General features: G+C 31.8%; 2 protein-coding genes across 2 annotated transcripts; both read left to right on the forward strand.

Moving 5' to 3' along the window:
* Window positions 1–236: 236 nt before the first annotated feature.
* On the forward strand, window positions 237–2,847 carry LOC111715863 (uncharacterized). The gene is made up of 4 exons (XM_023491258.1): window positions 237–400; window positions 630–824; window positions 1,545–1,657; window positions 2,483–2,847. Exons 1-4 carry the CDS (start codon window positions 267–269, stop codon window positions 2,692–2,694), a joined length of 654 nt encoding a protein of 217 aa, XP_023347026.1. The 5' UTR covers window positions 237–266; the 3' UTR covers window positions 2,695–2,847.
* A 9,360-nt stretch (window positions 2,848–12,207) lies between these two features.
* On the forward strand, window positions 12,208–25,079 carry LOC111715857 (uncharacterized; the record flags this gene model as incomplete). Its single annotated transcript, XM_023491251.1, is given in 4 exon segments — window positions 12,208–12,281; window positions 17,838–17,970; window positions 24,686–24,760; window positions 25,018–25,079. Coding segments are annotated over 4 exon segments (326 nt in total), but the record flags the coding sequence as incomplete, so codon positions are not given.

The following is a 25,079-nucleotide window of genomic DNA, read 5'->3' on the forward strand; positions in this document are numbered from 1 at the left end:
ACTGGACAGCACACAAAATGATTTATCTCATTCTAGTTAAAGGAACTGAGCCTTTTCCACTAACGCTGATTTTTGAATTTCTATATCTTTGCAACATAATGTTGTAGACTTTAAATATTTCAAACTTAGATCAAATAATCCAAGTTTAGAATATCAAAGGTTTACACCAGTCTAGCTTGTTCAGATTTAGGGATAAAACCCTGAGGTTGTGGCAAAGGCTTATTTTATATATATAGGTAAACCGATTATTTAGAGTTTATTGAGAAATGAAGTTTATTATTCTGATGTTGGCTGGAATAGCCGTGGTTCACTCCTACAGATCACGTAACAGCAGCATGTGCACTGACAGCTCCAAACCTACATGCACTTGCGCTGATGGCACTGATATTCAAACTGCAAAGTAAGTTTTTTGTTTAAATGCCTAAACGCACTAAATTCAACTTAAAGAATAAAAATGTATTTTCCAGTTTTTGAGATAAATGACTGAAATAATAAAGTAGTCCCAAACAACTGATAGACAATCACCCTCCTCCAGGAATAAAAATAAAATTATACTTTAAATTTAACTTCTAAAAAATGAGTTTCAACATGGCATAAAACAATATTTTGCTAAATAATATTTGTTGAAGGCAAAATGGTTGGAAGTGTGGAGATGACACTAGGCCGACCTGCCTGTGTGATGATGGGTCTGCACCTAAGAAGCCAGACTCTTACTCTAATCACAATGGAGGATCACGTCACAGCGGGAAATGGAGCAGCATGTGCACAGACAGCTCTTCACCCACGTGCACTTGCGCTGATGGCACTGATATTGAAACTGCAAAGTAAGTTAATTTCTTAAAAAATCAGTATTGGATGAAATGGAACAAGTTTACCACAGTTAATCGGAATTCACTAAATCTTTTCCAAATTGGCTGAAAATTTTGAGGGAACTCATGGGTACCCTGGTGGTCACTTTGGCTAAATTTGTAAAAATAAAATAATATACACCAGGGTACTCTATGTACTCCCGCTCGTCACTTAATAAAAGAATATTACCTTTAAGGTAATTTTGAATTCTAATCTCAACATATTTACAAGTTACCAGATTTATCGGTAAATGCTTTATTTTGACACACTTGTACCCTGGGTTTGTAATTTAAACCTGCTCTAGAATCTAAGCTTAGCAAATTTTACACATTGTTAGCATAGTTTTTCTTGCATGCTAGATAAAGAAAATTCAAACATGGCTTAAATGGACTATAGTCGTAATTTCAGCAATACCCTGAAAAACTTTGTTTGATCAAGTATGAATAAGATATTAATGTTTACAATTATATAAAATGATTATTTTCAATTTTAATCTAAAAAAGTGACTTGGGCATTTTTAATGCAGGAAAACACTTAAAGCTAGAAAAACGAAAATATCTTCCGAAGTTTAGATCAGATAAAAGGTTTTAAGGTACCGCTGTGATTTAGACATTGCCATCTTTGCTGGAATGTCATTTGAAATTTTGCTTACAGTCCATTTATAACAATATTTTGACAAGCAATATTTCTTAAAGGCAAAACCGTTGGAAGTGCGGAGATGAGTCTCGGCCCAGCTGTCTGTGTGATGATGGCACTGCTCCAAAGAAGCCAAGTCCCTGCTCTGATGGATCTCAACCAACATGTCCAGGTGAGCACAGTTCTTGTTTTGCTGAAGGGACAGTCTTTTTGATTTTGGCCATTGAGCTTTAAGTTTCTCTTCTGCTCGGATTTAAAGTTGATTCTGAATTTCATTCTTTAAAAGCTCTGACAAACTTTTTTTGGTGCTAAGAAAGTAAGAACATTGTAAATTTCTATTTTTAAACTTAAAATTTTACATTTTCCATATTATACATAGGAAGTGAAATATATATAACTACATAATTTTTTTTCTATTTACGTCCCAATAAACTTGGGAATTGAGAGACGACTTTAATATCGTCTTTGATTTCCGATAATTTAGGAATGACATAATGTACATAGAAAAAAGATTGAAAGTCTAATAGAGCTTTCCAAAATGTGGTCTACCTTTTTTGCTTCTTTGAAATAGACCGAAATATTAAACATTTAAACAGTTTTGTTGATTTTCAATAAACTAGATTCTGAACAAATTTCCAAATATCTTAGTCGATTTTTAAGGTGAAAAAATGGTAGACCACATCTTGGAAATCCCGAGACTAGGAGTTTTCGGTGTTAAATGTTTTAACTGTGATTATTCAAAATATAATGTTTTGTAAATAATCCCGTATGAAACAAAGACGATATTGAAGTCGTCATGTAATTCCAATGTTTTTTGGGACACCCTGTACATAACAATCAAAAAAGATCATGTCGGTTTTTTTTCCATTTAACGGTTGAAAAATCTAAAACCAGTAAAAGATGGGGCAGCAATAGTTATTAAAAACTGATTCATTTTACAAACTTCCCAACAAACCAAATTACATAAAAATTATAAAGTGATGATTTATCTTGTTAGGAGCCTGTGATGATGGAAGTGATGCTGTTCTTAATGGTGATTGGTCTACCCCACCTTGTGCTGATAGCTCCAGACCAGACATGTCTAAATGTGTCTGTGCTAATGGGGAAAAAGCTTGGGCTGGATTTGGAGGCCACCACGGAGGACCACATCAAGGATGGCATCGGCAAGGAGGATCAGAAAGAAGAAGCTCCTGGATTAAAGACAACTAATATCTGAACAGCTTTTATTAAAAAGTTATATTTTTTCACTTAAAATTTTAGTTTTCCATTTTAATATTAACTTGTTGCATGCACAGTCTTTTGTTTTTAAACACTTGTGAATTCGGATTCTTCAAGTTAAATACACATTCTTCATTATTTCAATAATATTCTTATAATATTTATAATTTTTGGAAATTGTTAGAATCAATAATTGAGTTGAATTTAAACAGAGGGCTAAGATTATCCCTCTTTACTCCTCTGTATCCTTCTTCACAATGTTGTACCCATCTATACACTGCAGGTACTCCCTATACCTACCTCTTTACTCCTGCACCCCTGTATCCACACTGTGTTCTTGTGCACCTCTCCGTACTCTTTTGTACCACTCTTAATTCCTTTGTACCCCTTTTTACCTCTAGCCACAAGCTCTTCACCTCTGCACACCTCTGTACCCCTTTGTACTCCTCTGTACCCCTATGTACACCTCTGTACACCTCTGTACCTCTCTAGACCCCTTTGTTCTCTTCTGTACCCCTATGTCCACCTCTGTTCCCATGTACCCCTTTGTACTCCTCTGAACCCCTCTGTATCCCTTTGTAATTCTCTGTACCCCTTTGTACTCCTCTGTACTCCTCTGTACTCCTTTGTACTTCTTTGTAACCCTATGCACCTCTTTGTAATCCTTGCAGAAGAGTAAAGGTAGAGAAAGAACCTTGTATAGAATATTTCTCCGATATGTCCCTTTCTCTGCAGTCTAGCTCCGTCTACGGAGCAACATACCGGAGAATATACAGGGCCAAAGCCTTCAACCTTCAAGAAACCAATAACAAAAGGGGAGGGGGAGGGATACAATTGAGGAAAAACAAATAATTGCTGTTATACTAAAACGGGCTAATAATTCATAAAAGTTTGTTAAAAATGAATAATTCACTTCAAAGTTTTTTATACGCTTTCTAACAGTAGGAAACCATGTTTTACAATGGATCATGAAACTCATTTCATAGTTTATAACAGATCTATTGATAAATTTCAGTTTTAAAGGGACTTTAAGCTTAAATTACACGTGACTCTTTGTTTAAAGAGGACTATAATATGTCTGTTTAAAGAGGACTATAATATGTCTGTTTAAAGAGGACTATAATATATCTGTTTAAAGAGGACTATAATATGTCTGTTTAAAGAGGACTATAATATGTATGTTAAAGAGGACTATAATATGCCTGATTTAAGAGGACTATAATATGTCTGTTTAAAGAGGACTATAATATGTCTGTTTTAAAGAGGACTATAATATGTCTGTTTAAAGAGGACTATAATATGTCTGTTTAAAGAGGACTATAATATGTCTGATTTAAGAGGACTATAATATGTCTGTTTAAAGAGGACTATAATATGTCTGTTTAAAAAGGACTATAATATGTCTGATTTAAGAGGACTATATGTCTGATTTAAGACACGTGGTATGGGGTACTCAGCTATAAACCTTTATCTTATTAATAATGTGAAAGATAATGTGAAAGATAAAGTTGTTTATCTATCTTGAAATGTGTCTAATTCTGTCAATTTTCTTCATTGTTTCTTTAGCAGAAATACGCTTGTCCCTTCAGTAGAAAAACAACAGTTGTCAAAGAAAAATGCACGGATAGCATGTTCATTTATGACTAAACATTCTGATGAATATTAAGCCAAATTTAAAGAATTTGAGCCGCGGCTTCAAGTTGAGACGTGTCTCAAATATGGTTGATTTCACTTAAAATTGTATTCAATGTTTCAAGATTTAGGCCGGCGCTCATTTGAAACCGGTTTTTGGCGGATTTAAGACGCGGCTCAATCTCATTAAATTCGGACTCTGACTCTGACTCTATAAATGTATAGTAACTAAAATCTACACTCTACATTCGTGTTATGCAGTTGATATCTCGGCATTTAACTAATTCTCTGGAGTCTATCTATACTTGAGTTTTATCAACTTCTCTTAAAGTAGCAATATGAAACAATTCTAATGTGTATATGATACTTGATTCACCCTATATACCCATTACTTTTAAACAACATTACCATTAAACGGACTGTAAGGGTAATTAATTACAAGTGACACTCCAGTCAAAGATAGCAATATCCGATTCACAACAGTACCCCTGAAAGCTGTGTCTGTAGTTTATTCTGAAAACAGAATATTTTCAACTGTGTTTTCTCTGCCAAAGTGACTTTGCATTTATAATGCAGGGAAAACATAGAAATTATCAGAATTTAACACTTTTAACCCTAGAAAAGGAGAGAATCTTCCTCATTATTGATCAGAAAAAGGTTTCCAGGGCCGGTACCGTTGTGATGTGGGTAGTGTTATCTTTGCATGAAGATTTACTTGAAATTACGCTTATATCCTTTTTAGAAATAAATATCCATATTTTACCATTTCTTTGTTTATCTGTATATAGAATATGTATGTATATAATATGTATGTATATAATATAATAAGATATCTGTCATTTTAAATTATTTATATATATTTTGTGTAAAGGTTCCTGTTTTTTGAGTTGTTACTGCAGCAGAGTAAGAAAACAATCTCATTTTCTCATCTTTAATTGAACAAAACAAATTGATCCTCTTTTATTGTTAAAACCTAATATTTTAGTGAGTAACATTGTTAACACCCTGTGTTAATAAATAGACTAGCCAAACACCCTGTATTAATAAATTAGTCTAGTTGAGCACCCAGTATGAACAAATAGTCTGGTTAAACAGCCTGTGTTAAAGGATTAGTCTAGTTTAACACCCTGTATTATTGAATAGTCTTGTTGAAACACCTTGTGTTAATGAATAGTATAGTTGAACACCCTGTATTAATTAATAGTCTAGTTGAACACCCTGTGATGATAAATGTTCTGGTTGAACACCCTGAATTATCGAATTATCTGGTTGAAACACCCTGTGTTAATGAATAGTCTAGTTGAACACCCTGTGTTGATAAATGTTCTTGTTGAACATCCTTTATTAATGAAAAATCTAGTTGAACACCTTGTGATGATAAATAGTCTGGTTGAACACACTCTGTTAATAAATAGTCTAGTTGAACATCCAATATTGAAAAATAGTCTGGTTGAACACCCTGTGATGATAAATAGTCTGGTTGAACACCCTGTTATGATAAATAGTCTGGTTGAACACCCTGATGATAAATAGCATGGTTGAACACCCTGTGATGATAAATAGTCTGGTTGAACACCCTGTGTTAATGAATATTCTGGCTAAACATGGTTGACCAATTTAATCAATAGAAGCCCTAGAGGTTTAGAGAACTGGATACTTGGGTCACGCTAATCCAATTCTACAGATTCATTTTTTACAGAGGCAGTTCTCTAAACATTGTTCCTGCACGTCAAACTAAAGTAAATTGCACGAATTGAGACAGGCAAAAATGTTTTGAATTTCGATCTACATGTATGAGAATACATTTTTATTCTTCATACTTTTGCATTAAATAAAAACTAGGGGAGCTACGAGGTCACAAAGTTGTAACAATGATCTACTGTTCACCTTTATATAGGGTTTACCCACAAAGGAAATGACTTCAAAGACGACTATAAGGAATTTATTTAGAATTTTTTTTTACAATGGATCCCTGCAGGATAAAACTAGCTTCTTTCTTTTAGAATTTGTTTCGAAAACCTTTTAAATAAAAGATTAGGTTGCTCCTAAAACCCAAAAATTAAGCTTTAAAGCAATATGTGCATCATATAATAATTCCCTGCACTTTATACAAATAATCTTTAGAAATAAAATGTAGCTCAATACAATATAAATTTAAATTGAAAAATTCGAATAAAAAGTAATTTAAATAATATGTAATTGAAACGGTGTTATGGGTACTTTCCCATAGATATTTTCCAAGGGCTACTTCCCAAGTATCATTTTCCCAAGTGGCAGCTTCCCACATGTGCAACTTCCCAAAGGTTAGATTAGGCACTCTTAGGCGCCATAGGCTGTAATTGGGGCCCGAGCGCTGCGGCTAGAACAGGCTGGAGGGGGGGGGGGGCGAGCACTGCGCCTAGGACAGACTTGGGAAGTCGCTGCTTGGGAAATTGAACATTTGGGAAGTTGCCACTTGGGAAAATATACTTGGGAAGTTTTCGCTTGGGAAAATGCCTTTGGGAAAGTCCCAAACATCATTGGAAGAGCGTGGGATTTATTAGAGATGAAAGGAAAGGATGAAACGTAATTGGATTAGAGAATATTAACATAGCTGTCTATCCAGTATAGGTCTGTCTCGCTTTTTAGATTTTTGGCTGTCTAGATAGATGTATGTCTGTGAAGTATTTGTCTATCTGTCTAATTATTTATCCGTCTGTATAGATAGATATCAGTCTGTCAAGTATATTTATGTCTGTCTAGAAAGATGTCATTATGCCTACTATATTTCCGTTTGTCTAGATAGATGTCAGTCTTTGTAGTAGATGTCTGTCTGTCAACATAGATGCCAGTCTGTCTAGATAGATGTTAGTCTGTCTATATAGATGGGTGTCTCTAGATAGTTGAACTGTCTGTCTAGATAGATGTCAGTATGTCTAGATAGATGTCTGTCAGTCTATATACATGTTTGTCTATGTTAGATGTCTGTCTAGTAGATTTCTTATTTTCATTATATACTGTTGTTGATTGTAACTGAAATATACTTTCTAATATAGATATCATATTTATGGATTTAATTTTGTGGTTTTAAATATTTTTTTTACATGAAAATATTAGGAATCCTAGAAAAGTTAAATTATTTTTGTAGAAACTAACTTCTTTGTAGAATGTTTCATCAGTTCTAAGAAACATTGAAGAGAAATAGAAAGGATTACTTCATTAACCAATTCTATTGAATTCTGGAATTAAACCTAACAATATATATATCACTTGATTTATAACCCCCTTGCTAAATAATACAAAACCAATCCAATCAGTTTATAGGATAAGAATAATGTTGTATATATTAACCAAAGGTTTAGATCTTAATACCTGCTTTCCTTCCAATAAACCTTAGTTAGTCCGGGACAGCAAATAAATCAACATCATTGTGTAATTTCTAATACTAGGCTGTCAGGGCCCATCTTAAATTTCAAATTTTAATAAATTGTCAATCTATTAACATTTTTTTCGATAGAACAATGAAAAAAAATGTTGCGGATTTACAATTTTTTGTAGATATTTAGAATTTTACGAAAATAAAAAATGTTTGTTTACAAATTTTTTAAATTTTAAAAATTTTTTGGGATTTTTGGGGTTAAAAAGTGGATTGAGTTTTAAAGTTTGAAAATGGATAAGTCTATAGTTTAATTCAAAAGTAGTTTCTTTGCAAAGTGGAGTGATTGAAAGAGGATAATCGAGTTGTTTGGTTTGAGAAATACATCAATCGAGTTCATCTAAGGAATTATTTAATCGAGTTTTTTTGTGAATTTTCAAAATTTTACGGAAATCAAAAATTTTGGATATAAATTTTTAAAACTCTTATACCTTCCTTGGGGTCATGTGAGGTCCCAATCGGTTCAGTCGTTTTGACGTTTATTGGATACAATTCATTCTGATTTTATTGGGTTGAAAGAACCAATCTAATCCGTGGAGTTGGTTTGGTTGAATTATTGGAATAGATATGTTGCATGTTAAATTTCTGGTTAGTTTATAAGAGACTCCACAAGAATGTATTTTGCAAAATTGTAGCGCTTATAATCAAAATGAAAATTAAAAATGATTTAATCAATCGATTTTATTTTCAGTTTCAGCCTTCTGTCACAATATGTAACTAAAGCAAATCAACTAATATGAACATACAATTTAAAATATGATTAACATCTTAACCTCTTGATATAAAAAAACTTGAAAAATAAACCATAAAAACATCATGCCCATCTGTAGTTTAAAGAGAGTGCCGGGTTGGATGAATTTGAAATAAATAAAAAGAAGTTTAGAAGTTCTACAGGTTGGAATGAAAATAGAATAGGAAATCCAATACCGAAAGAGATATTCAACTTTTTTTTTTATAAATAATTCAGTTTATATAGAACCCAAAATTAATTTCTTAAACTGACAAGGAATAATATCAAGTGTGATCTTTTTATATCAATTTATATTTAGGCTAAAAGTTTAAGTTTCCTTTTACAAGTCCTAAAACCATAAATGTTCAAGCTCAACCAGAAAAAAAGCCTTACTTTGATTTACATATAATACAAACTGTGTACATAATAACGGTAGTGGTCCCCCACCCATTTTTTAATGTAAAAATATTACATATTTTAAGCACTTTGACAGAAAACACAGACCACATTTTGAAAATTTCAAAAATTATTATCATTTGAAGTGTATTGGATGTTGTAACAACGTAAATAGTTTCACTAGTAACTCATAAAATCACTTATTAAGTGAAATGTTTCTGTTTACACAAGTGCTGTGTCTCATTTGACTATTTAAAATCTTATTTTGAGTCTGAAGGTCGTTTTCCTATTCCAGAGTTTTCTGGTTCTCTCCGTATCATATATAATTTAAACAATTTTTAAACCAAGCACGAGGTGCGAGGTGCGAGGTTTTAATTAGACAACTTACAGTCAAGGGGTTCCCAAGTTATGATCGGACGTGCAAACTTCCTATAGATAAATACTTTGCAGATTACTAGCTTGGGAATCCATCTTTGACTGGAAACTAAGTTTCCTTTACAAAGAGATTTGATGAAACTATATATTTTCTGCCAATTCTAGAAACTAAATCATAATATTTTAAAACTTATAAAAACATATTTTTTTTCTCACTTTTTTCACATTTTTTAGGCATTTTTTTCAACCCTCTCAAGCACCCAAACTATAAAAGTTATCGGTATATTTTTTTAATAGCTGGTCATGAACAAACATTTTAACCCTAGACCTTTAGCCTTTTATATGTTTGGGTAGAAAATTTAAGAAAATATTTTTTCATCTAATTTTATTTTTAAACTTTCATATTTCAAAAAGTTTTCTTTGTGTTTTAGATTAATAAAGTTGCAAATATTTAAATATTATATACATGAATATATTAAATATCTATTATATAGATTGAAAAACATATTAGACTTTAAAATCATTTTGTTCAAGACAATTTTTTTTACAATATATGTTCACGTTTTTTAAATGTTGGTTTTATTCCGATAATTACTTGCAGAGTCCGGGTTAGATTTAACCAGGATTATTTTGCTATAAAATGTAAGATTATAATGTTGTTCCTCCACTAAACAAGCTACAACTATAGAATTCAAATACACTTATTATATCTTTTATTAGCCGTGATCGCTTTTTATGTTACTATCTATATTCTGTTAACCCTATCACGATGGAGGGGGTGGCCCTTGGGTGTTTTCAACTCCTCCCCCCTGTAATTGTTTCTTTATAGCTCAAAAACGACATTCATTAGAACGCTAAAACGTGTTAACATTTTCAAATTTTAATAAATTTGTTTTTGACACATAGGGTAGCAAGGTGATAATGCAAGGAAAGTTAATTGCAGTTGCGTATACTCTGCGTACATATTGAAACCAGTTCTCTCTGAGCGGAATTTTTAAACAAGAATAGATGCATCAGTGTTCGTTTAGTTTCCGAGGAGGTTTACTGCATTAAATTTTGATAATTCAAATAATAATTTCCTATGACCAGAATATTTCATTATTTTTTATGTGAAAGATGGATCCATGTCAGATTTCGACATCCGTCTTGTGTTTACATTACCGCCCAAAGACAGTGCAATGCAGTACAAAAGATGCGCACACCTCTGAAATAACTTTCCTTGCATTATAACCATGGTCTCATGTTAATAATAGACAATGTAAAAAAATATTTTTACACATTTTACGTACTCTTTGAACTTTTTTTGCCAACCTATTTTTAAGACAAAATTACCAGCAATAAACCTTCTTTGCATTGAGACAACAAATTTGGATCCCAATGGTTCAATAGTTTTGACATTTATGATGCAGAAAATTAATATTGGTCCATGGAAGCTTTGAAAATTGGCAGGCAGTGCTTTTTAAAATTATTTAGTAGCTTTCATAATGTTGAATGTTAAAGATTCTTTTAATATTCTTGGTTAACCTGAACATTATTTAATAATTCACATGAGTTCTAGAAATGAACAGCCACTTCTTCCCAGCTTAACCCAGAACACTATATCTAGAGAAGTGGTTGAACTACGTGTGTCCGGTTCAGCTACTTTTTACTATTCATTAATTTGGGCCTAGGAACATTTATTAATTTCTCTTTTATAAAATTGAAAACTCGAAACATTATAAACGAATTTTCAATTATATGTTTTATTACTACATAGTACATGTAATATTGAGATTTACGGATCAAAAAGGTTCTAATTGGTTTTAGGTTTCAACATGAAATACCTTTTTTTCTGTCACTCTGTATTATCTCGTTTTCTCTTTGTTTGTTCCACTGCAAGGTCAAATAAAGGATAAGGTAAAATGTATGCAGCGTGACTGCTGTGATTTTGTGACCTCGCAGCTCCTATACACTCCTGTATGCCGAGTCCGATAGCACCTGGTCCAATCAGGGTTCATTCATGTGTTTGTTGTCTATTCTGAACCAATCTATCTCATTATCCAATTAGAGTTATGAATCCTTCAATCGGCGCTATCAGTAAATGGAAATATTTACTTCTACTGAAACTTTAATGTATAGTTTGATTGTACACGTAAGGATGAACAAAGAAACTTTATTTACATAATAAAGATGCATTACATTTTTTTCTTCTTGATAGCTTTTAGCTATGAGAAAAAATGAAATTCCTTTTTCCCTCTTTGTTTATTTCCTGTTCCGTCTTTTCTAAATATTTCCTTTTTCCTTTTGCAGCTTAACTCTCCCTTTCCTTACCAAGTTCTTTTTCTTTTTTGTTTTAAATTTTTCTCACTTTTTCACTCATTTTCCTTTATTATTTCTCTCTTTAAAAAACTCTTTTTATAGCTGCGGTACAAAACAATAATTTAGTCTTTAAAATAGGTTAAAGTATTTTATCGGGAACTATCTGGGGAACCCAGCTTATACTTGGAAATAAATCAACACACTTAACTTAGAAGTTTAAAACAAAGCTAAGAACATAACCGTGGTTCTACTGAGGATTCTAATCATAATTTGAAACAAATCAACCAAGGTGTTTCTGAGTTATGATCTAACATCAAAATCAAACAGACAGACAAACAGAGAATATTACTTTAAAAGTAAAGATGAGGTAGCCTGGTAGGAACATAATGTGATTACAGGATTAAAAAAGAAATAACTTGCCCAACCAAATTCCACTGTCCCCAATCCCCATCCATCATTCTAAATTTAGAAATAAAATTTGGCAATAAAAGTTGGATGGCTGCGACAAAAATCACTGATATTCAATAAAAATTTGTTTTTTGGCAGTAAAAGTTGGATGACTAGTAAATACGCGAATATAAGCGATTTATTAGCAATTTTTTTGTATTTCACAATTTGGAGTGAACCATTTTTCAACAACTCCTTTAATAATTTCAGATGTCTGCAGTCTAATAAAATGGCTCCTTTTAATCTAAAAATTGGGAAGGGCTCCCCCTGCACCGGCTCAGATGGGTGAGTAAAAACGACTTTTTTATTTTATGAAATTGTCCTCAATGAATTGTCCCAGCTATGATATGTCTTTTTATATGAAATATCTTTGTAACAACAGGAGCGGCTTATGCTATTTTCAAGGGGAGGGGGGAATATTCTTAAATTCAAAATTCAAGCACTTTAAAAGATGGCTGCACTCTCTTCTTTTGCTTCTAATTTTTCCAGGAGGGTACGCACCCCCCAATTCTCCAGGGAGGGGTACGTTTCACGTTCTAATTTTCCGGAACGTATATTTTTCTTGCACAATAAGAATATACTTTTTTTGCGTGAACCATTTTGTTTCACGCAAAATCAGTTCAGAGAAGTTAGTCTTTGTTACAATGATTTTCTATTCCCTATATCTTTGCAAACCAATGTTCTAGACCTGAGATAGTTCAAACTATAAATTTGTGTCCAATTTCAAAGGTTTACACTCAGGTTAAAAAGATATGTGTCGAACATTCAGTTTCTGAAAAAAAATCTTAAAAATAATAATACCCCCCAATTCTCCAGTGAGGGGTACGTTTCACGTTCTAGTTTTCCGGATCGTATATTTTTCTTGCACAATAAGAATAAAAACAACGGTTAGTCTAAATACTTTTTTTTGGCGTGAACCATTTTGTTTCACGCAAAATCAGTTGCAAACCAATGTTCTAGACCTGAGATAGTACAAACTATGAATTTTGTTTCCAATTTCAAAGGTTTACACTCAGGTTAAAAAGATGTGTCGAACACTCAATTTCTGAAAAAAAAATCTAAAAATAATTAAAGAAAATAACTTTTTTTCAAAACTTAAAAGATTTCTTATAAAATAAAATCCTTAAATAAGCAAAAAGTGTGTATTTATTCCCTCCAATACAACAGCCTTCTTATCCACCGTCTAAACCTAATTGTATTTGTCTATCTCAGCTGAATGGAGTTAATCTTATTGATATTTGTTAAGCTTTATGATAGATATTACTTTTTATATTCCCTGAAACAATTACAGAATATAATAACTTGGATTATTGGTTCAAGGGGGGGGGGCAGGGGGGAGTTATACTGCAGGGATAAACAGATACCAATGAGATAGGAAGACGACATTATAGCAATACTGAAGTGTATTTGATGTTGTTATCAAAGCAAATAGTTTAACTAGCCACTTACACTTATTAAATTAATAATTTAGTAATATTGGTCGGTTGTCACTGAACAATTGCAGTGTACGTCTCATGCTCATTAAACTATTTAAAGTTATAACTTGATTCTAAAAGTCGTCTTCCTATTTAAAAGTTTTCTTGTTATTACTGTATTCATATACAGTGATATAGGAAGGTGAACTATAAGTATAATTTAAAATATTCCAATGAACATAAAACACGGCAATTGGGCTTTCCACTGAATTACTAGTTTTCTAGCTTCTGATAAAGCTATTTTCTTCTCAGCAACATCTAATACATTTGATACTGCATACATGTTGTCTTCCTATTCTACAGATTTATGTGTATCTATATAAAGCACACACTACACAGACAGCTCATAATACACTCTACCTGGATAGGCTGAGCAGGCCTATAGTGTCCCGGCACGCCATTCTACGGTTCCAATGTTATGTTTTTTGACTGACATCTTACGGCCACTTGTTGCATTCAGGGGTTAAGTTTTACAACTTTTAAAGAAATATTCCAATTTTAAACATAAAACATAACGTTTATGAATATTCTCTATTTTTAAAGATTTTGCATTTCCTATTCAAAGGATCCTTAAGTGTATCTATATACAGCACACACTACACAGACAGCTCATAATACACTCTACCTGGATAGGCTGAGCAGGCCTATAGTGTCCCGGCACGCCATTCTACGGTTCCAATGTAATGTTTTTTGACTGACATCTTACGGCCACTTGTTGCATTCAGGGGTTAAGTTTTACAACTTTAAAAGAAATATTCCAATTTTAAACATAAAACATAACGTTTATGAATATTCTCTATCTTTTAAGATTTTTCCTTTCCTATTCAAAGGATCCAAAAATATCCCTGAATACATATGTCTCCTGATTGGTCGTGTACAGTACAATAGAACATGCTCTGGAAAATATCGCATATTATAGGTGTTAATCGATCTCTGTAACTCTTTTATCTCTGATATGAAGTGTATAGGACACATCTGAAAATGGTTGTCATTAGAAAACTGAGTTAATTTCGAATTTGTTTGAGAAAGAGGTTGAGTAAAAATTAATTAATCTGCCAGTTTATTTTAATGTCACTTCTTGTAGAACTCTTATAAATTAAGAAGCTATTAAAAGTTTCAAAACTTGGTAGAATTTGAAGTTTTGTTTTTACCTTAATAACTAACTTTTTTTGTTTTGGTATCCCTAGACATGAACTCTATTTGAACTCTATAACATTTGTTTAAGCTTAAAGGGAGTGTTCGCGAAAAATGAAAGGGGGTATAGGCTTAATTCGATAAAAAAGCGCTTTTGATCGCTACTAATCTTACTTCTATCTGTTTCGTCTATAAGGAATAAATTGATAAAGACGTCTCATACCGAAATGCGTAGCGCCCATACAAATTGAGGAAGTTGGAACATACGACTTAGACCGTAAAAAAATCAAAAAAATTTGGGCCCGATCGGTTCAGCCGTTTTGACGTTTATTGGATACAAACAGACAGACAAACAGACAAACAGACAAGCCAAATTTATATATAGATTTATTTAATTTTAGACTCGGATAAAACTTTTTAAATGTTTAACATTTTAGTTTGATCAAAGCAGAAAAACTATGAATAAGAGGGATCTCTTCATTTTCTTTCGCAAAGCATCCAAATTCATATTAATAAAGGGACTAAACTTATTTTAAAGTGAGTGATCGTATTTCTAAGGGGGATTTTATGGAATTTATAAATCTTTCTTTATATAAAGATAATTCGACGATGTTGACTGCAAACATTTAACAATTTTCAATTATCTCCATTTTATCATCCCCAAGAAATACGTTCACTCGATATACATGTGTACAGTGTTTGATACGTAAACATGTCGTGATGTACATAACCGACCTCTCTATTAATTAATTAATAGAGAGGTCGGTTATGTACATCTGAGTTAAGCTTTACCTCTAAGTTTCCTTTCTCTATGGTTTTCCTGCAGTAGAAATGCGCAAATTCACTTTGTAAGAAATCACAACTGAAAATAATCAATTTTCAAAACTATAAACTTTGATCTCAAATGTATACTTAATCAGACAAAGATTTTAAAGGTTCTCTTGAAATTACGCGAACAGTCCCTTTATCTGACCCTCTAGTTTCATTGTCAGATTCCCAAACAGCGTAACCACGAGAAACCAATATTAAATAGAGACCCTAATTTTAGATAGAAAACCCAGGATATCTTTATCTTTTTTTTTCTAAGTTAAAGCTTTAAAGGATGCCGATGGAAAAAATGGCATGCAACTCTTTAAATGTCTGGATGGAAAAAATGGCATACAACTCTTTAAATGTTTGGATGGAAAAAATGGCATGCAACTCTATCAATATCTGGATGGAAAAAAATGGCATGCAACTCTTTAAATGTCTGGATGGAAAAATCGCATGCAACTCTTTAAATGTCTGGATGGAAAAAATGGCATGCAACTCTATACATATCTGGATGGAAAAAATGGCATGCAACTCTATAAATGTCTGGATGGAAAAAACGGCATGCAACTCTTTAAATGTCTGGATGGAAAAAATGACATGCAACTCTTTAGATGGAAAAAATGGCATGCAACTCTATAAATGTCTGGATGGAAAAAACGGCATGCAACTTTTTAAATATCTGGATGGAAAAAATGGCATGCAACTCTTTAAATGTCTGGATTGAAAAAATTGCATGCAACTCTTTAAATGTCTGGATGGAAAAAACGGCATGCAACTCTATAAATGTCTGGATGAAAAAAAATGACATGGAACTCTATAAATGTCTGGATGGAAAAAATGACCTTGCAACTCTATAAATGTCTGGATGGAAAAAAATTACATGCAACTCTATCAATATCTGGATGGAAACAATGGCATGCAACTCTATAAATGTCAGGATGGAAACAATGGCATGCAACTTTATAAATGTCAGGATGGAAACAATGGATATACTAACGAATGTCCTGTTTTACTTTATAGATTGTAAAAAGCTATCCATTTTTACCCATTTAATGAAGATATTTCGTATTTGCTATTTTTTGCTTTTTATATATATATTAAACGCTTTTTAACAGGATAAACGGGATGTTCTAACGAACACTAAATGTTGTTTGTTTACAATAAAACTAGTTCTAGATCTGTCCTAATATGTCACAAAAGAATGCAAACAAACTTTATAATTATCCAATAATTGTTTATGAGGTATTCTATTGTATATTGTAAGTGTGTCGAGTTGGCAACCCAGAAAGTTTTCTATGTTCGTGACAAAGTTATATTTATTTTTATATTTCTGATAAGAAAAGAATTCACATGATGATATATGTAATTTATAATTCATCTCAATAGCTATTTGGATTTCCTGGTGTTTCTTACTTCTCATAAAATTCCCTCACTTTATGGTCCACTCTTGCCTTTTAACAATATAAGTTTTAAAACGGAGTTTTAAAATGAAGGGCCCAAAAAAGATTCAGTCTGCTTGTAAAAATGTTCATAAAGGATTTGAGTCTTTGTCACAAACTCTAATTATCTAAGTCCTATATATCTGCAATCCAATGTCGTAGACCTTAGATATTTTGAACTATGATATCTGTTGCATCAAATTATCTTAGTTTGAAATATCAAAAGTCTACAACATCAGGTTCCATAGATATAGGGATTAGAAAATTTGATTTTGTGGCAAAAACTCAATTCCTTTCTTAGACCGGGTCGACTTTGATTTTACTGCTCTAACTCACTTATGGTTTTCTGTAGCTCTTGACATGTACATTTTAGCACTATATAAAGCACTTATTGTTAACTTTAGTTTTAACAAAAGTGATTTTCAAAATTCTCAACGATTTTTCCTTGAGAGCTTAAAACCTTTAAATCACAGTGATTTCTTACTTTGACGCTCCTTTACGCGGAGTTCGGCCCTTCTCCAAGAGAAAGCTGTGACTTTTGATCACAATTTGACATATTAAACATTAGCTTTCCGCCTTTTCTCTTTTATATTTTTTTGTCGAAATATGCGTTTTAAACAACAATGAATAAAAGACAAGTCCGTAAATTTAAAGGTATTTAAATTAAAGACCAACACAGGATTGAATTCAAATTGAAGAAACCGAATGCATCTCGCCCTGGTTAGTCTAGGAATGTAATTATCATTAATATGGAGTATCACTAATACAGCATTTTTTTCACATTTTCCTGAATACTTTTTATCCTGTTCTCTCCTTGTCAAGTGCAGAGTCCTAATTGGACCCGTATATAAAGTGTAGGTCCCTGCAGATAATATAATGATTCAATAAAAAAAAATATATATGAATATCTACACTGCTATAAGGAGTTATATACCTCATATGTTATATAAGATGGTTATGAAGGACTGTATATTGTCTAGGATGGATATGAAGGACTGTATGGGAATGTTATTCTCTAGTCTGCATGGTGGTTCTCATGTACATTCAAACCATCATAACACCCACAACCTTCATTGGTCTGCTCACACCCAGGCAGCTGTACTTTCTATTGGGGTAAGTTGTAAACAAGACTGTACTGCCATCTGTTTAAATGTAAACAAAGAAAAAATGTTGGTCAATATAATACTTAAATTTTATCAACAAAAAAAAAGAAACAAAATAATTTTTTATTTAGAACTTAAATTCTATTCCATCCCCTTTCATAAACATATTTTGATAAATAAAATAGATTTTGATATTTTGATAATCTTAACCTCATGTATCCAGCAAATACTTTTATGTTGATTGTTGTAAAATAACAATGTTTCCATTTTTTGTATTCACCCTGTACGAACCAAGGAACATTTTTGTGAAAAAAAACGTGACGTTCTGAAAAAAAAGAAAGATGGATCTGTTCAGACAAATGAAAAAACTATCGTTTTTAAAAACTAACGAAAAAACCAAATATGAACAACTTAAAATTGTTCAAACAATCATTTTCTTACTGAACGAACAGATTTTCTAAAAAAAAAGTTGAAAAAGCGATATTTTTTCTTTACGAACGATTTTTCAAAGATAGTTTATTTCCTCAATTACAGATTTTTAAAACAAACTATTAAATAAACGATCGTTTTTTAATGTACGAATGACTATATTGAACAAACAGTTTCACAAACAATGAAGGAACAAAATTAAAAAAAAAACGCGTCCATTTCTACATTGTAGTGGTGTTAATTCCACTCATAGTTTTTTCTAGTCTTTAACTTTATAGTTCCATACTTAGTTAAATCTATGTCAGTTTGCTAAAATCAGCTGTACAATTAATTTATCCACAGCGTCAGAAGAAGAAGGTCAAATGTATGCGTCGACATCACTGGTACAATTTGTGACCTTGTAGCTACAGGTTGTCCCACGAAACATGACATAGTGAATAGTTTAAAATGTTTTCTTTTATAATTTATTATATTGCAGTTATATAATTGCAAAATTTATCTTGATAATAATAATTTAGATATTGATAATAATAATAATTTAAATAATAATAATAATAATAATAATAATTATAATAATGATAAAAAAGAGAAGTAAACAGATTGTTACTCTTTAGCTCAGAGCATAACTGCATGTTTTTTGATTTCAAAATCCCAGAAAAATGATTTGTCAAAACAACACAGAAATCTATATCTTTAAAGAGGGTATAAGACTAGGATTTAACCCTAACCAGACCAAACTGAAGTAATTTTTAGAAATTTTTTAAAAATCTATAAAATATGCTTTCATATATTCGCGATACGTTTAGGCCGCCATATTGATGTTTACAATGAACCTTTGAATTGGGTGTGTATTACACTGCAATACGGTATTTGTTTATAATAATTTTGTTTTGTTCAAAATCTCAAACTTTAAACATGGCGACATTACTTTGTAAAGTCCATTACGGTTACAGAAGTGTATGGAGGGACAATTTTTTAATTATGGATTATCAAAAACATAACCTGCTTTTAAACAGTACTCCGTTCAACCGTTGGATAGTTTCTTAACCTTTTAATACCTATTATATAGCTTTATGTAAAGAAATAATTATTATTATTACAAATATGTTAACTTAATTTAGTTAGAAATAATTTGATTTAATAATTGCCAAATAATTATGAATATGAAGAAGTTGTTATAAATAAAACCACTGCGAATTAGACAGAAATAGAGTTGATCAATTAATGCGATATTACTGGTAAAACTTTGTGACCTCATAGCTTTTCCAGTTTCCATTTAATGCATAAGTATGAAAACTTCAATTAAAAGAGTTATGACTTTAGTTTTGATGTGGAATGTGATTTTAATGAAATCCGAACGCCCCAGATTTCTAACGAAATTGCTTGAGAGAAACAAAGAAGAATCTGAAAATCATGGTTCGTTAGCCTCAAGATTCAATCCAATATTTTAAAGAATCTTCAAAAGATTTGTGAGAAGATGAATTTTCTAAAATATAAAGAAGATAATTCAATTTTCAGAACTGGTATAACAATGGTATAACTATTTTCGAGAAATTCTTATATATTTAATAAAGTAACCAGACAAGTTTGAAATCAATACAGCAAGATATCTTTATCATTTATCATTATCATTTATCAAAAATGTGGACAAAAAGAACTGAGTCTTTGCCACAAAATCAAATATTCTAATGCCGTATTTTTGCAAGCCCCACGAAGCCGTCTCAAAGCCTCTTCCTATGTCTCCGAGCCTCCACCATTCTGTCTCCACGACCTGCATAATATTCTAATGCCGTATTTTTGCAAGCCCCACGAAGCCGTCTCAAAGCCTCTTCCTATGTCTCCGAGCCTCCACCATTCTGTCTCCACGACCTGCATTTTGGTCTCAAATAATTGATATGGGTTTAACATTCACAAAAACTTTTTTCTAAATAATCTCAACATGATAAAATAGCTTTAAATGATTTATAGACAATATATCTATTCTCTCTACTTTACAAGCTCGTCTAATGTCTGCTGCTATGTTCCTTGTCTAAATGACGCACTTCCTGCTCACATTCTCAACTCCCTGGCCAGGAACAGCTGATTACATTCTCAACTCCCTGGCCAGGTACAACTGATTACATTCTCAACTCCCTGGCCAGGAACAGCTGATTACATTCTCAACTCCCTGGCCAGGTACAGCTGATTCCTTTCAGTATTATTTTTCAATTTGCCAAGCGAAGAGGAGCTAACGCTGAATGTGACCAGTATTTAATGTGAGTATTATTACGTGTTCATGATGGATTCTGGAAGATTGTTTCTACCCAATCTCACCTTACCGTTTTAGTTTTGGCAAGTGCAGACCTTCATGCCGTTTTCTTTCTTTTTCAAAATCTTTCAAAATCTTCCAAATCCACAAAATCAATCCGTAATAAGTAAAGTACATAATAATTCTCAGAAATGAAAGTAGCGGGAATATATGTGTAAGTATAATGTGCGAGTTACAACCATGTCCAATCTGATTGGATAATTTAAATATTTTCAAATTGAAGTTTCGTAAATAGGCGTAATTATTGCAACATTTCGCTAAATTACTCTTGAAGAAAATACACGAAATTCAGCTTAATTATGCAAAATTGAAGTTGTGCTAATTACGTATAATTATTATTACAATATTTTGCAAAATTATCTTGTAGAAATTACGCGAAATTTTGCCGTAATTTTGCTAAATTGTAGTTTCACTTATTACGCGTAATCATTACAAAATTTCGCGAAATTAGGTTGTAGAAATTACGCGAAATTATTTCGCGTCGGCGTAACTGCATGTAATTTTGCGAAAGTGAATAATCTATTACGTTGGAAACCCTATAAAAATTGCATAGCGCGGAAACAGAATAGCAGAGACTAGAAGACGTATCGAGAGGCAAGGAGAAGGTTTTGCAGGGCTTGGAAGTGATTCTGCGTATGATGTATAAGGAGGCTAAGGAGGCCGTTTCGCTGGGCTCATGGTGGCCCTGCACCCCCTTCAACCTAGATGTTTTTTTTTTTACATTTTGCATGGGTAGAATGTAAACAGTACTGACATGTTTAGAGACTCCAAGAAACATAAATATTGCAGATAGTTCTAAGAGCTTGAATCGGTTTACAGTTCAAAGAAAAATAAAACTTTTATTTTGGTGAGACGACATACATGCTGATAAATGATAATGTATTTTTATTTAAATGTCTAAGTTTCTGCTGTTTGAACTAGCTTGCATGGTATAAACCTAAAACAAAATAAAAATTCAAGTCATTGTATTAATATATACGACGACGACTGAAGAACATCTCTTAATTTCCGAACAGTGTATTGTACTTATCAAGTACAATATTCAAAGAGAAAAGAATTTATATTAGAGTGGAATTTAGTAAAATCCTTCGGTATGAGTTTTGTCAGTCCCTTTCATCCTAAAAGGGAGTTAAAAGTGTGCAAATCATGTAAATGTTCACAAATTTTATGCAGTAGAGTACATTAATACAGTATGTTCCCAAGACTATCCATTTCAATTTTGAATTTTTTAAAGCTGTTAAATTAACTTTATAAAATTAATTAGGTGAATAAAAACATCATTTGATTTATAGTTATAACGGAAAATCATCGTTTGTAAAGTGAAAGGCATAGGGTCTATGTGAAATGATCATTGGTTAATTATAAACCAGCCTATTTCATAATTTGATTTTCTTTTAATATTAATTTTAGATTTTCTTTAAAAGTATATTCCAGGGCCCAAAAGGTTATATTGCACAAATATGTGAAGTACACCTGCAGTATGGAAACAGTACAACAAAATGGCTGTTTTACACTTTTTTTCTAGTAAATTCCCCTCTAATATATATTCTATTATCTTTGACAATATTATTCTCTTAGCAATGATAATTTCAGAAAAGTTGGGCAATGGTTAAATTTAAACTTTTTTTTAAATCTAGATATTTATTTTACGTATATCATAGCCTACAAGATTGTTAACATGGGTTTAACACAAATTTTTTTTTTACATATAGTTATAAATCATTATACATCATTTAGATTCAAATTTAAACTTAAATTTAAACTTTGTTCTTGGATAGAACGACCATTCTCCACCCCGTGCCAAAAATAAATTCTACGGTCGTCGACGTTGAAGAGGGGGGGAGGGAGGAACCTTTGCCCTAGTGTTGTTCTGTTAACCTGCTAAACCAAGAAATGAAAGTTCAAAAAGTACAAATAGTTCAATGACCCTTGCAAGTGAATATAACAAAATACACTCAAGCCTCAACTTAACCCTTTTTTATGGTCAGACGAGTCAGACCAAATAGATTATCAAGTACAATAGGTGGCAACAGAGAAATGGACCCATTATACACGACGTCACAAGTGTCAAAGAAAACGAAATTTTCTCACATTAGTTGACATGTTTTCCAAGATTAAATAAAAAAGTGTAAAAACAGAAAATAAAGATCACAAATAATTGCACTTATTTTACTGTAAGAAAAGCACTTTATTCTAAAATTATCACTATTATTAATAATTTTGTCGGACACAAACACTTAATTGACACTTGTGACGTTAGAATACAGCTGTACAGTGTACTGAGAGTGTAACAAATTTTACGCTGCCATCTATTGTTCTAGAATCTATTTGGTACCCAGAGCCCAAAACTTAAGACATGGTATCGTCATAAAAACCAGTTTGAAACCCCGGGTTTCACGAATGGGGTTAGGCAGTTTTGTAACTATCAATATTTTTTAAATAAAATATCTTTTTTAAATCTCTTAAATCAAAATATACACATAAATGTTAAAACCTCTTTTAAATTTCGTGCTCTGGAAACACTAATCTGTTCAAAATTGTGAAAGATAACATAGTTTTTACTGTCTTTGAAAACGTTTGATTCTGATAATGTCTCCATTGGTTATGAAACAAGAAATGCGCAAGTTACTGTTGAAGTGAGACTACGAATTAAAAAAAAAACAGTTTTTCAAAAACAAAACATTGATACACAACTCATTCTTATCAGACAAAACTTTTACCGTTGTCAATAGATAAATCTTTTTTAACCCACGATGAAAACAACATTAAATCGAGTCAAAAGCTTGCTACTTATTATTTTTGATATCTTATTATTTTTGATATCTTATTATTTTTGATATCTTATTATTTTTGATATCTTATTATTTTTGATATCTTATTATTTAGAATTAAAGTTTTCTTTTAAAAATATTCTTCAAATAGAAAACAATTCTAAAGAATAGTTTTTTATCTTTTTACCGCAAAATTTCCGCGAAAATTCGCAAATAATGGATTCAGAATTGCATTGCAGAATAATTGTGTTTATTTGCAATTCATTAGACTTCAATAGAATTAGTAAGAATTTTTTTAGAAATAATATTTGAATATCTTCAAAGAAAATTCATAAAATTTTTCAGTCGAAAATAGTTTGAATTCATACATTATACAGGGAAGGAATTTAATATTTTTTGTAATGAAAAAACAAAGTTGAAGAAAACTATAAACATAGAATATATGTTGAGACTGTGTAAAAGAAAAAAAAACCTTATGATTATAATGATTGGATATTCCCCGAAGAGAAAATATTATTTAAGGTTTCTTTTCAGCCTGACAGAACCACATTGGTGAAGAGAGGGGGGAAAAAGCAGGGGAGAAGAGTACACAGTGGGTTGAGAGGGGGTGGAGTGGTTCTAATGTCAGGGGGTGAATTGGTACACAGCACACGGTCTCAATTAGTTGTAGAATTTTTTTATCTTAATTGGTTTTCGTACTCTTTATCATCAATTTGGAAAATAAATAATAATCAAGCTTCAAGAATTTTGCCGCCAACAAGGTTTAAAATTCATAAATTTTTCGGGAAAATTATTTACTGATAAAATACGTGTAATGGATTTAATGTGCTTTAAAGCGTTGTGTGATCAAGTGTAAATTAGAAATTAATGTTTATTATTCTTCCATAATCTTTTAAGTTGTTTAATACCAAAGACAAAAATAAAAATATTATTATAAGAGTTATATTATAGTAAAATTAACTTCAAAATAAAATATATTTGAGCAAAAGATTTTTTAAACGAAATAAACTGCAAAGAGCCTTTAATATCTAATACACTGTATGGAAGACAAAATTCTACTTACCAACTGTCATGTTTCGTGGGACACCCTAAACAAACGAGAAATGTTGATCAGATAAATAATTCAAGGGTACCGTTTTGAATCGGGCATTGCCATTTTTGCATGGAAGGTCACTTGAATTTACGCTTACAATTCCCTTTACTCGTTTTGATTTCAGATTGTTTTGATCGCCTACATGTTCATCGTTATCTGGGTTGTTGGTAAACAATTCAAGAAACTGGATTTAGGACAGGTACTATAAAGCTTTGTATTATGTATATCGAATCTTAATTTTTTTATGTCAACTCTAGCTTTCATGGTTTTACCCGATATATCTTACACTTCGATACAGCCAGCCTACATGTTATGGTTGTGGGTTGAATACACAATTCGTTTCGTCAATGACGAAAAACGAAACGATCTATCTATCTTTCAATAAAACTAGATTTAGGTCTGAAAAACTTGATAGTTTTTCGTGTGTTAAAAACCCCGAATAATAAATGTATTAAGGAGGAGGAGTGTAGACGTGTTCTTGTGACTACTCCAACCAGCACAGATATTAAACATATCAA

This window comes from Eurytemora carolleeae, unplaced genomic scaffold (assembly GCF_000591075.1).
Source record: "Eurytemora carolleeae unplaced genomic scaffold, Eaff_2.0 scaffold1362, whole genome shotgun sequence".
In the NCBI taxonomy this organism is placed as follows: Eukaryota; Metazoa; Arthropoda; class Copepoda; order Calanoida; family Temoridae; genus Eurytemora; species Eurytemora carolleeae.